Raw genomic sequence first — 14212 nt, 5'->3', positions numbered from 1 at the left:
ATTACTATCCAAGATACTATAATTTTATTTATTTACTGTCTGTCTTCCTGCATTAGAGTGTAAGCTCCATGAGGACAGGGATTTTACATATCATTGTATCCCCAGTACCTAAAATGGTGCTTAGCATGTAGTAGGCACTCAATGTACACTTGCTGAATGAATGAATGAGCAAACTAAGGAAGAAATTAAACCCTACACTTCAAAGGAAACCACTGTTAACATTGTGGGTGCTATCTTCCAGATTTTTCATTGCTTATACTGATGTAAATTTATATACATATACATTTCTATATATACATATATGCAGAAGCCCATTCTTCTTAATTTTTACAGAAATGAGATCATAATGTTATTGTTTTAACACACTTTCTTTCTTTCTTTCTTTCTTTCTTTTTTGAGACAGAGTCTTGATCTGTCACCCAGGCTGGAGTGCAGTGACATGATCTTGGCTCACTGCAACTTCCGCCTCTGGAGTTCAAGTGATTCTTCTGCCTCAGCCTCCCAAGCAGCTGTGACTACAGGCATGCACCAGCTAATTTTTGTGTTTTTAGTAGAGACAGGGTTTCACCATATTGGCCAGGCTGGTCTTGAAGTCCTGACCTTGTGATCCACCTGCCTTGGCCTCCCAAAGTGCTGGGATTACAGGCAGGAGCCACCATGCTTGGCCACATTTACTTTCTTTAACATGTCATAAACATCTTCCAAGTCCAGTTCATAAAAAGCTGTGCCACTGTTTTTAATAGTTAATTAGTATCTCATTGAACAAATGTCTTATTCCCTATTGAATTTTTTTTTTTTTTGGAAACAGAGTCTTACTCTGTTGCCCAGGCTGGAGGGCAGTGGTGTGATCTTGGCTCACTGCAACCTCCATCTCCCAGGTTCAAGTGATTCTCCTGCCTCCCAAGTAGCTGAGATTACAGGCATGTGCCACCACACCAAGCTAATTTTTATTGGTTTTTGTTTTGAGACAGAGTCTCACTCTGTTGCCCAAGCTGGAGTGCAGTGACACAATCTCGGCTCACTGCAACTTGTGCTTTCTAGATTTAAGAGATTCTCCTGCCTCAGCCTTCTGAATAGCTGGGATTATGGGTGCCTGCCACCATGCCTGGCTAATTTTTTTGTATTTTTAGTAGAGACAGGGTTTCACCATGTTGGCCAGGCTGGTCTCAAACTCCTGATCTCAGATGATCTGCCTCCACGGCCTCCCAGAGTGCTGGGATTACAGGCACGAGCCACCGCTCCTGGCCATTTTTTTTTTTTTTTTTTTTTTTTTTTTTGTATTTTTAGTAGAAGCAGGGTTTCACCATGTTGGTCAGGCTGGTCTTGAACTCCTGGCCTCAATGATCCACCCACCTCAGCCTTCCAAAGTGCTGGGATTACAGGAGTGAGCCACCACACCCAGCCTGATGATTTTTTTTTGGTTTTGCTTAAAGAGATGGGGTCTTGCTCTGTCTCCAGGATGGTCTTGAACTCCTGGCCACAAGCGATCATCCCACCTCAGCTTCCCAAGTAGCTTGGATTGCATGCATGAGCCCACTACACCCAGCTTTGTTTGTTTTGAACCCAAGATTTTGCTATAGTACACACTGCTGAAACATTGTTGTTTTTGTTGGATAGGGTCCTAGAAGTGACATTGCCCAAAGAGTTTGAATTTTTTACATATTAATAGGCATTGCAAATTACTCTCGAAAAATGGAATAATTTACAGTCCAAACATACCTTCATCAATACCAAATGTTACAAATCTAAGAGGAGAACAAAAGAAAGAGAAAGGAACAAAGAATTCACTGTTTCATTTTGGTTCCTTCAACCATTAATGAAGTTAAGCTTTCTTCATATGCTTTTTTTCATGTTTATCATCCATTTGAATTTCTTCTGTGAATTCTCTGTTCACATTCTTTGTTCAGTTTTCTTTTTCTCTTCTTTGTTGTTTGGTTTTTGTTGTTGTTTTTGTTTTTCCTCACCTTTCCCCTTACCGTTTGTTCATTTTTCTATCAGGTTGTTTGGAATTTATATTGATTTGTAGAAGCTCTTTGAACATTATAACATTAGCCCTTTGTCTCTCTATTGTGTGGCAAATATTGTTTCTTAATCTGTGGCTATTCTTTTAACTTTGTAAATGTCACTTTTCTCAGTAATTGCAACAGTAATAATACTAATAGCTGACCTTTACTGAGCACTTACAACATGCTGGACACCATTCTAAATGCTTTACGTGGATTGTCTCATCAAATTCTTACCTTATGAGGTTTGAACTATTAATATCATCATCTCCATTAGGGGCCAGGCAAAGTGGCTCACACCTGTAATCCCAGCACTTTGGGAGGCCAAGGCAGGCAGATCATTTGAAGTCAGGAGTTCGAGAGCAGCCTGGCCAACATGGAGAAACCCCATCTCTAGTAAAAATAGAAAAAAAAAAATTAGCCAGGTGTGGTGGCACGAGCCTGATGGCACATGCCTGTAGTCCCAGCTACTTGGGAGGCTGAGGTAGGAGAATCGCTTGAGCCCAGGAGGTGGAGGTTTCAGTGAGTCGAGATCACACCACTGCACTCCAGCCTGGGTGACAGAGCGAGACTTTTGTCTAAAAAAAAATTAGCCAGGCATGGTGGTGGGCTCTTGTAATCCCAACTACTCAGAAGGTTGAAGCACGAGAATGGCTTGAACCCAGGAGGAGGAAGTTGCAGTGAGCTGAGATTGAGCCACTGCACTCACCCAAGCCTGGTCGATAAAACAAGACTCTGTCTCAAAAAAAAAAAAAAAAAAAAAAAGACTCAAAAAGGTTAAGTAACTAGGGTAGGGTCTCCCACTTACTACTTGAACCAGAATTAGAACACTGGCAGTATTGGAATACTTCTGATTCTACAGAAGTTTTAAATATTTAAGTCATCAAACCCATCCAGTTTTTGGGTTTCTTTACCTTCTGGGTTTTGTTAGGGAGATAGTCTTCAATATAAGACAATAAAAATATTCTATTTTTCCTGTAGTTTTATTTTAATGTTAAATTCTTTAATCTATCTGGAGTTTATTTTCAGACGAATGAAACAGGCATTTGGTTTTCTTTCCTTCCAAATGGGATGCCAGACGTCCCAACAACAGTTTTTGAATAATGCATTCATTTTCCTCTGATACGAATGCCATCTCTATCATAGATACAATTCTCATACATTTCTCTATTTTGATTTTTATATTTTTAACTTGTGTCTGATTACTTCATTGGTTAGGATTTCTATCCATGTCATACAATCTGCAACTACTGATTCCTTTGCTTTCCAACACGTATAACACTTTTTCCATTTTCTTGTCTTTTGAGTCAGTCAGACTGTTCTGAACTGTGTGGGATAAGAGTAGACATAATGATCTTTCCTTTCCAAAGCCTGCCTTTCATGGGAGTAACTTAGCCCGTTACTACTATATTTTGTATGATCTTTTTATTTGTTATCTTGTTTAAAAAGTTTCCTAGCTGGGTACAATGGCTCATGCCTATAATCCCAGCACTTTGGGAGGCCAAGTGGGCAGATCCCTTGAGGCCAGGAGTTCGAGCCAGCCCGGCCAACATGGTGAAACCCCATCTCTACTAAAAATAGAAAAATTAGTCAGGTGTGGTAGCACGCACCAGTAGTCCCAGCTACTCAGAGCCTGAGGCATGAGAATTGCTTGAACCTGGGAGGCAGAGGTTGCAGATTCGAGACCATGCCACTGCACTCCAGCCTGGGTGACAGAGCAAGACTCCCTTTCAAAAGAAAAAAGAAGTTTCCCCTCTTTTTTTTTGGAGATGGAGTCTTGCTCTGTCACCAGGCTGGAGTGCAGTGGCACGATCTTGGCTCATTGCAACCTCTCCCTCCCGGATTCAAGCAATTCCTCTGCCTCAGCCTCTTGAGTAGCTGGGACTACCCCTAGCTCAGCCTCCTGAGTAGCTGGGACTACAGGTGCCTGCCACCTTGCCCAGCTAATTTTTTTGTATTTTAGTAGAGATGGGGTTTCACCATGTTAGTCAGGATGGTCTTGATCTCCTGACCTCGTGATCTGCCCACCTTGGCCTCCCAAAGTGCTGGGATTACAGGCATGAGCCACCAAACCTAGCCTCCCCTTCATTTTTAAAAAAAATTAAATCAGAGTGACTGCCCGGTGCAGTGGCTCACACTTGTAATTCCAGGACTTTGGGAGGATGAGGCAGGCCGATCACCTGAGGTCAGGAGTTCGAGACCAGCTTGACCAACATGGAGAACCCCTGCCTCTATTAAAAATACAAAATCAGCTGGGTGTGGTGGCATATGCCTGTAATCCCAGCTACTCAGGAACCTGAGGCAGGAGAATCACTTGAACCCAGGAGGCAGAGGTTGTGGTGAGCCAAGATCATCCTATTGCACTCCAGCCTGGGTGACAAGAACGAAACTCCGTCTCAAAAAATAATAATAATAATAAATCAGAGTGACTACTGAATTTTATCAATGGCTTTCCACATTTGATAAACAATATATTGTTAAAACCATACCAGCTTTTCTCCTTTAAGCTATTAGAACTCTAACGCTTTTTAAGGCTTTAAGCTCTTACCAGTTAATATACAGATACTTCTTGGAGTGTTAACACTTTAAAGCTGTCAACAGCTGTTTCTCCTCAGTCTGGCTGATGATGCAGAAAATCAGAGGGGTCATAAGAATTCAAGGCAAGTAGAGCCTCAACCCTTTGAGGCTGTTTCTTACCTGCGAGCAGATCGCAGGCGCAGGTGAAAATAGACAACTGCACTTTCCCCTGGACCCTGCTCCGGTGGTTTGCAGCCTGGAAAAACTCTTCCATTCCTTTTAATCTTGCTCCCTCAATCTCTGCTCTTGAAAATCCTACCCATTTTTAAACACTCAAATTAAATACCACCTTCTCCCACTGAGTCTTTCCAGATCCCTTAGATGTCCCCCCAAATCCCTACTCCTTAATGCCACATCGTTTAATATGAAAACCCACCGTGGCAGGAATCACTTAACTGTCCCTTGTACAACCACCTTTGGTGCATGTGCGTTTCTCTCTGTAGCCCCAGCACCTGCAAGTGTGCCTGGCATAAAGTGGGAGCTCCTTCCATGCTGAAATAAAGACTGACAGAAGAGAGGTGTGCTCCCCTCCATCCATCTGGCCCTTCCCGCCAGGGCCCTGCAGGGCGGACTCCACCTCGGCAGAGGGCATCCCAGACCCCTCTAGAGCCCCGGAAGCCGGATTGCCTGCCATGGGAAGACTACACTTCCCAGAGATCCCAGGGAAAAGCGAAAACCCTCTGGCTTTGACAGCCGCCGCCACAAGTCTTTCCGCCTCCCCAGCCCGCCCGGGAGCTGCGAGCCGTGAGCTGGATTACGGTGGCCTGAGCAGCCATCCCAGCCACAGGAGCCCGGAGTCCCTGCCCCTGCCCCTGCCCGCGCCGCCGCCCGCCGGGGGGACCCGGGAAGCCGCCGCCGGCCCGCCATGCCCGCCCCTCCCAGTCCCGCCGGGAGCCCGCGCCCGCTGCCGAGGCTGGCGGCCGCCGTGCCGATGTAGTGGGCTCCGGATCCCAGTCTCTCCCTTTCTCCCGTGCTCTGCGGATCTCCCCTGCCCGCTCTCCACCGCCCGGACCCGGGGGCTGGCCCAGGGCCCTGCAGGCTCTGGCGTCCTGATGCCTCCAAGCTCCTTCTCCTGAAAAGCCACCACCACCACCAGCACCACCCAGACTTGGGGGCAGGCGCCAGGGACGGACGTGGACCAGTGCCAGCCCAGAGGGCCCGAAGGCTGGGGCCCACCATGGCCCAAGCCCTGCCCTGGCTCCTGCTGTGGATGGGCGCGGGAGTGCTGCCTGCCCACGGCACCCAGCACGGCATCCGGCTGCCCCTGCGCAGTGGCCTGGGGGGCGCCCCCCTGGGGCTGCGGCTGCCCCGGGAGACCGACGAGGAGCCCGAGGAGCCCGGCCGGAGGGGCAGCTTTGTGAAGATGGTGGACAACCTGAGGGGCAAGTCGGGGCAGGGCTACTACGTGGAGATGACCGTGGGCAGCCCCCCGCAGACGGTAAGGTGGTCAGGCCAGCCCTAGCCCTCCCCCTGCCTGAGCAGGGGAAGACAGGATGGGGATGCTGTAGGCTGGCCCCTGCTCAAAAGGGCTGGTGGGGACAGCAGGAAGGACCCCTCCCCAAACATTTCCCGGGGGTCACGTGGTTGTTGGCAGAAGTGTTCCCAAGCTCCCCTTTCCCTCCCCTTCTCCCCTCACTGGCTGCCTAGTTCCCCTTGCTCCTCATCTGACACATATGCCCTCAGGAAGGATTTGGGGCAAGAGAGACACATCAGCTGGGGAGGCTGACCTGGGTGAAGGGTCCTCCACAGGGGCACTATAACAGGTGTCAGCCCCCTCTGACAGTGGCCCAGACTGAGTCTCCCAAATCCCACCACTCTGGAGGTTGGCCACCCACCTTGTCCCCTCCTCTGATGTTCCCACCATTGTTCCCAGCACGTCTGGGACCAAGGAATCCTGGCAGCAGTTGGATCAGCCCCTTGCTCCCACCATCTGGGCTGACACAGGGACCCCCAAAGTGAGGTTGCTGAGGCCCCCGTGACTGCACTCAGCCCGGAAGACCTGAACAGGCTCCTGCTGTCCCCTCCTCCTCCCCTTCCCCCTATGGCAGTCTACACTGCAGCCCCTCCCCCACCCCACACCTCCCCAGGCCAGAGGGGAACTGAACTGAACCTGGGGAAAGCACAAATGGTATGAAAGGAGCCAGAGCTCCCTTCTAAGAGTGGGACTCCTTCCATGGCAGGGGAGAGGGGAGGCATGGCAGTGATAGAGAAAGCACTGCCTGCCCTCCCTATCCTTCCTGACAATCTCCAAGGTACCTTCAAGGTTGCTGGTGAAGGTGGTACCCTCTGCACCTCTGTGGGTGAGCAGCCCTCCATGTGGGGTGCTGTGGCTAACCTCTGTGCATCTGCCACCTCTGTTGGGGAGTCCAGGCCCGGGCGGCACTATGGTTCTGTGTATGCTGGTGTGTGTCACCTTGAATCTGATCCTGCCCATCTCTGTGAGCCACCCCCGGATCTGTGTCTGGGAAGCCTGTCCTTGGGAGGGTCTGTGAAGGCGGGAGTGTGTTTGGGGTGGGCACAGGGGACAGCCACACTTCCCTGAACTTCTCAGACAGCTGGATCTGGGAGAAACACAAACCCCCACCTCCCAATTACCTTGCAGAAGCCATCCTTCCTAGGTGCATGCTCCCCAGCCCTACTCTCAGCTAGCTGAAGGCCTGGTCTCCCCCACTTTCTCCTCCTCTCCTGTGCACCATAACTTCCCCAGAAGTAGCCTCCAATGGGAAGTAGAGGGGCAGGACAGAGCCCCAATCTAGGCCCTGAGTAAACAGAATGCTAGAAGATACTGTCAGGGAGCAGGGGATATGTGGAGACCTGGGACCCACTCCTGTTTCTGCTACTGATGTGCTGTGCAAACTGCACAGACCCCATGGCATGACGCAGGACGGGGCTGCAGAACCTGCGCGAACTTTGAGGTCAGACGGTCCAGGAATCCCAGCTCTACCCGCCACAGCTTTTCCTCTTCTCAGCTGTGTGGCCTTGGGCAAATTGCAAAACCTCTCTGAAACTACTGCCACATCTTTAAAATGAGTGAAATGAGATCTCCTTTGCAAGGTAATTGTGAGGACTAAATTGTGAGGGTTAATTGTTCTCTCTCTTAATTGTTCTGCTTTCACCCAGAACAACACACCTGCATACAAAACTGACCTCCAACAAATATGAAGCCACTTTCTCCTTGTCTGGCCTGTTCTGCCTCTTCCATGCTATGCAATGAGGCACAAAAACTTGGATGTCCTCGGCCTCCACGTTTTACATGTTTAAAACTGGGGTATCCGTAGCTGTACTTCCCCGATCTCCCGAAATAATGCATACATCCTGCAGTCAAGTCTTAGCAGAGAGTAATTGCTCAATAAATGTCAGTTCCTTCCTCGCTCCTTTCTAGAAGAGGAAAGTGAGCTTTAAAGTTCAGCACCAGCCCTAGAAGCTAGTGCCAAGGAGCCCACAACTAAAGCAACTGTGTGGCTTGCACTACGGTTTCTAACTAAGCCTGCGTCAGCCAATCTCTGCCCTCTGGTGGCTTGGACTCTCTCCCCATCTGTCTGTAAGAAGGATGCCCTTTCTTTCTACCTGCCACGGCTGTCATAAGTGCCAAATGAAAACTTGGATAGCATTGTATACTGAGCAAGTAAAGGTGAAATTTGGGGAGCACGTTCTCCATGCTAGGCAATTAATTGCTGGTGTTTGGGAGCTGATCCACAAAGAGACAAGAAGACACGTTTTCTGCCCACATAGAATTAGAGTGGAAGTGAAAGGGTGGAAGTGACAAGTACAAGGTCATCCATGCAGAGATACTCAAAGTGAGGTCTGCAAACCCTCGTTGGAGCCTGCTAAAAATGTAAATTCCCTGGCCCCATCCTGGACCTCTAGAGTCAGTGTCTCTGACAGTGGGGCCCCGCAGTTTGTGCCTCAAATTTGAGAAGCACTTATTTATAGGAGTGCAAAGAGTGAGTGCCACAGGTGTTCAGAGGGAGATAAACTCATCTAGGAAAGCTTCACCAGGGACATGTGCTCTGAGCATGGTCTTGAAGGACGGACAGGAGCCAGAGGCTATTCCCAGGGGGCAGACGGCACCGTACTATCCCATTGTACTGTAATTGCACCTTACTCGTATGTCCACATCTGCTCCTTCTCACCCTACCCCCTTAAACTGGGAGAGGCCACAATGAATGAGAGGATGAGTTATGGATGTTGGGACTTCAGCATGGTTGTTTAGGAGACAAGAGAGAGCCAGTCCTGGTAATATTACAGGTTTATGCTGAGACCAGATAAGTGTGGGTAAATAAAATAGAGCCAAATTGCCAAAAAGCTTAAGTGTGAGACTATACAGTTTGGACTTTGGCCTTCGGATATAAGGCTGGGTGCAGTGGCTCACACCGGTAATCCCAGCACTTTCGGAGGCTGAGGCGGACGGATCACTTGAGGTCGGGAATTCCACACCAGCCTGACCAACGTGGAAAAACCCCATCTCTACTAAAAATACAAAATTAGCCAGGCATGGTGGCTCGTGCCTGTTGTCCCAGCTACTCAGGAGGCTGAGGCACGAGAATCGCTTGAACCTAGGAGGCAGAGGTTGCAGTGAGCTGAGATCACGCCACTGTACTCCACCCTGGGCAACAAGAGCAAAACTGTCTCAAAAAAAAAAAAAAAAGATATAAGGGAAAATTTGAATTTATTGGGGCAGGGGAATGACATAAATACAGCAATCTTTTAGGAAGAGATATCTGAATTTTAAAAAGAGTGGGACTGAAAGACACAGGCAGCAGGGACTGTCACAACAGTCTAAGTGTGAGGCCCTCTATGACAAGGAGGGCATGAGGCTATGATAGGATGGAAAGAGAAAGGAAGGGTAGGATGCAGAGAACATGCCAAGGCAGGTGGGCAGGAGTTGGTGACATTGGTGTGAAGTTGGAAGAAGGCATCAAAGATAGTTTTGAGATTCTCATCTGGGGCGAACTGGAGGATAACAAGACTATGGGAATAGGAAAAGTGGCAGGAGGGGATGGCTTATAGTATTGGTATACAAATTTATTTGTTTGTTTGTTTGTTTATTAATTACAGGGTCTCTCTCTGTTGCCTAGGCTGGAGTGCAGGAGCATCATCATAGCTCCTGGGCTCAAGTGATCCTCCCGCCTGAACCTCCCGAGTGACTGGGAGTACAGGTGTATGCCACAGGCCCAGCTGATTTTTGTCAAATTGTTTGTAGGGGCGGAGTCTCGCTATGTTGCCCAGGCTGGTCTCCAACTTCTGGGCTCAAGTGATACTTCCACCTTAGCCTCCCATTAACTTGTTCCTTATAGCAATTCCTGCACGATATGAAAGGCCTTTACTTCAGTGAGCTGTGACTGCACTACTGCAGTCTCGCCTGTCAGAGGGTGACAGATACCCTGTCTCTAAAAAAGAAAAAAAAAAGATCTTTATCACTCACAGTGTCTAGCAGAAGACATGGGGCTGAAAGGTTAACACACTGGCTAGGTAGAAGGCTAGTAAGTTAAGACCTATTTTATCCTGTTACTCCTACTGTGCCATTTGTCTTGGGGAAGAAGAGTTGATCACAAGCATCCTTATTCCGTTCTCCTATTACACCTGCGGATACCTCCCTTACTATACCTGTAATGCATTACATCTATTTTTGTGTTTGTTTTCTCATAAAACTTTAAGCTCTAGCCAGGCACAGTGGCTCATGCCTGTAATCCCAGCACTTTGGGAGGTCAAGGTGGGTAAATCCCCTGAGACCAGGAGTTCAAGACCAGCCTGATCAATATGGTGAAACCCCACCTCTACTAAAAATACAAAAATTAGCCCAGTGTGGTGGTGGGCACCTGTAATCCCAGCTACTTGGGAGGCTGAGACAGGAGAATTGATTGAACCCAGGAGGCGGAGGTTGCAGTGAGCTGCGATCACGCCACTGCACTCCAGAGTGAGACTTTGTCTCAAACAAACCAACAAAACTTCAAGCTCCTAAGGACAATGTCTTTTAAATTTTATTTATTTACTTTGCAGTCTTTGTATTATATTATAATAACCTATAACAATGCCAAGCTCAGAACAAACACCTAAAAAACATGGAGTGAATGAAAACATAAGCTGCAAGCATCTAAAGAGAACTGTTGATGGGCAGTTGTAAATGCAGAACTGTAGCTCTTGGAGAAAGTATTTTTATTTTTTTTAAACCAAGGGGCCAGGCACAGAGGCTCATGCCTATAATCCCAGCACTCAGGTGAGGTCGAGGAGGGCAGATCACCTGAGGTCAGAATTTGAGACTAGCCTGACCAACATGGTGAAACCCTATCTCTACTAAAAATACAAAAATTAGCCAGGCGTGGTGGCGTGTGCCTGTAAACCTAGCTACTCAGAAGGCTGAGGCAGGAGAATTGCTTGAGCCTGAGAGGCAGAGGTTGCAGTGAGCCAAGATCGCACCACTGCACTCCAGCCTGGGTGACAGAGTAAGACCCTGTCTCAAAATAAAGAAGTAAAAGGATGTCATTTCATTTTGATATTATGAGCATCACTGACCAAACGGAGAAAAATAAGGTAACTGTTAGGAGTGAAATTTGTGATGTCAATTCAGTTTAACAAATATTTACTGAGCACCTACTGTGTGTAAAAGAGAAAAATAATGCCATAGTCTTAGCCCTCGGACAGCTCACAATCTGATGTGAGACACAGACATAACACCTAAATATCACACAAGACCAAATAGTACAGTAGGTCTTGGAAGTGCACAGAGAGAAGCGGCTACTTCTGACGGGGATTAGGGATGGCTTGCTGGAAAAGAAGGTATTTGAATAAGGCCTCAAAAGATGAGAAAGCTTTGCAATATGGAGAGTAGTGGGGAGGACCGCTTCATGAAGAGAAGCATGAACTATGGTGGGGATGCTGTGGGCTGACAGGACTTGGGTTTTATTCTGCAAGCAGTAAGGAATCCTCGTAGGTATATGAGAAGAGGGATGGTATCGTCTAACTTTAGTTCTAGGAAAACAGCTTCTGTGTGCAGGATGACTTGGAGAGTCTAGTGTCATGACTCTAGACATGGAAACAAGGATCTCAGGATACGGGGGCCTGAAAGGGTGGTGGCAGTGAGGGTAGGAAGGCGGAATCGACATTCATATATTGTTTAACTAGTTATTCTCTGTGATTGATGAGATGTATGGGGTGATAGAGAGGGAAGAGGAGATGATGGTTTTATTTAACCTCTCTGACAGGGAACAAAGCAACAGGGGCAAGCTTTAGAAGCACAATATAGTTTTTTGTTTGTTTGTTTTGAGATGGAGTCTCACTCTGTCGCCCAGGCTGGAGTACAATGGCACGATCGCAGCTCACTGCAACCTCCACCTCCTAGGTTCAAGTGATTCTCCTGCCTCAGCTTCCGAAGTAGCTGGGATTGCAGGAGGCTGCCACCAAGCCCAGCTAATTTTTTTGTATTTTTAGTAGAGACACGGGTTTCACCATGTTGGCCAGGCTGGTTTCAAACTCCTGACCTCAAGTGATCCGCCTGCCTCGGCCTCCCAAAGTGCTGGGATTACAGGTGTGAGCCACTGCACCCAGCCATGAAGCACAATATAGTTTATTAAAGTTTATGTTTTTTATTCTGCTTTAATTACAAGGGATAGTTATTAGCATACCCATTTTGAGGATGAGGAAACTGAGGGCCAGAAAGACTAAGCGTCTTGCCCAAAGTGATTAATAGAATCACTAATAGAGTAAGAACAGAGTCGAGGTTCAATTCTAGGTCTTTGGATTCTGAGTCCAAATACTGGGTCCTTTCCTTACTGTGTTCTACGATCTGGGACTTGTTGGTTGTCTTTGAGAGGCTAGTGGGTCATCCACGTGGATGTATTCAGCCACCAGCTGTCATTGGGAATCTGGAGAGAAGTTAGAACTGGACAGGCAGAGTTGGGAGTCACCCACAGAAAGGTTGTGAAAGTCAAGTTAGCAAATAGACCTGTTCTTTGAGGGAACAGAGAGGGAAAGGAGAAAAATGATTAGGGAAGGAATATTAGGTGTAGACAATGAAGCAAGAGAAAATGATCCGAGCAGTAGAAACTGTGAGGATTCAGGGTCTCAGAAACCAAGAAGGGCCAGGTGGTTTTTCTTTTTTCCTCTCCTTCCCCCATAATGGTTTCTGAACTGTGTTTGGCAGAGTTCTGTAAAGGGACCTCTTTGGTGAGGGAGAAGGCTGGGAGACAGATAAGTAGTCAGCACTCTAGACCCCTACCCTTCCTGTCACCAAGCCATCCCCACCCGCCCGCCCCAATCTCCTGAGCCTCCCAGATAACTTTGTTTTTATTTATTGTTTTTTTTTTTTTTTTTTTTGAGATGGGGTTTCACCATGTTGGTCAGGCTGGTCTTGAACTCCTGACCTCAAGTGATCCACCCACCTTGGCTTCCCAAAATGCTGGAGTTACAGGTGTGAGCCGCCACACCTGGCCTGTTTTTATTGTTTTTATACAGTGGACTTCTGGGAGATATATATATATACATATAAAGTTGGGGTTTTTTGTGTGTGTGTATGTGTGTGTTTTTTTGAGACAGAGTCTTGCTCTGTCATTACGCTGGAGTACAGTGGCACCATCTCGGCTCACTGCAATCTCCGCCTCTCAGGTTCAAGCAATTCCCCTGCCTCAGCCTCTCGAGTAGTTGAAAGTATAGGCATGCACCACTACGCCTGGCTAATTTTTTGTATTTTAGTAGAGATGGGGTTTCACCATGTTGGGCAGTATGGTCTCAATCTCCTGACCTCGTGATCCACCTGCCTCAGCCTCCCAAGGTGCTGGGATTATAGGCGTGAACCATCATGCCTGGCTAAAAAAGACCTTTTGTAATAAGAAGGTTGAAAACCATCCAGCTCAAATAACCACCCTCCAAATTAGACATAACCAGCAAGACCCTGGCTCCATTAAGTTGCCTACCCAGTCCCTGCGATAACAACTGGTTTTTTTTGAATCGGGCCTCGGGTTGCTCACAAGCCCTTGCTGGAGCCCTCATCCTGTCATTCCACACCTCTTCTCCTCTACTCCCCAGACTAGTAAAGAAGAGTTTAGCTGGAGTGAGGGGACGCTGAGAAAGACTGTGCCCTCTCACTAAGGTGGTAGATCAGGAACCCTTCTTGGACAGCTCCAATAAAGGGCTAAGCAGAAAATTCCAGTTGAAAGTCCAGGAAGAGGCTGGGCGTGGTGGCTCATGCCTGTAATCCCAGTGCTTTAGGAGGCTGAAGCAGGCAGATCACCTGAGGTCAGGAGTTTGAGACCAGCCTGGCCAACGTGGTAAATACCCATCTCTACTAAAAATACAAAAATTAACCAGGCATGGTGGCATGTGCCTGTAATCCCAGCTAATCAGCAGGCTGAGGCAGGAGAATCGCTTGAACCAAGGAGGCGGAGGTCGCAGTGAGCCGAGATCATGCCACTGCACTCTAGCCTGGGTGACAGGGCGAAAACTCCATCTCAAAAAAAGAAAATCCAGGAAGAAAAACACCTCCCAGGGAATCCCCCATACCTGGTGACTAATTTCTCTCTCTCCTGGGAGCCATTTCTTTCAGGTGCCTGGGCAGGGGAGAGTTCTGGGAAGGAGCCAGAACATTTTCCGAGTTCTGGAGCTGCCCTGAGATTCTTCTGGCAGGATGTGACAGCACC

General features: G+C 47.8%; 1 protein-coding gene across 2 annotated transcripts in view; it reads left to right on the top strand.

Moving 5' to 3' along the window:
- The first annotated feature begins 5757 nt into the window (after positions 1 to 5757).
- The window catches only part of BACE1 (beta-secretase 1), a 26150-nt gene continuing 17695 nt past the window's right edge, over positions 5758 to 14212 (top strand). For both annotated transcript variants that reach the window (XR_001110270.3, XM_012470430.2), the window contains exon 1: positions 5758 to 6018. Coding sequence is in view for 1 of the 2 variants with exons in the window: in XM_012470430.2 (XP_012325853.1) it covers positions 5758 to 6018 (261 nt within the window). In the remaining variant the exon portion in view is untranslated. The remainder of the gene's footprint in view (positions 6019 to 14212) is intronic.

Source organism: Aotus nancymaae, unplaced genomic scaffold (assembly GCF_030222135.1).
Source record: "Aotus nancymaae isolate 86718 unplaced genomic scaffold, 86718_ANA_hifiasm-v0.15.2.pri h1tg000012l, whole genome shotgun sequence".
Taxonomy (NCBI): Eukaryota; Metazoa; Chordata; class Mammalia; order Primates; family Aotidae; genus Aotus; species Aotus nancymaae.
Note: the sequence above shows the minus strand (reverse complement) of the source record. Positions and strands in the feature narration are given on the sequence as shown.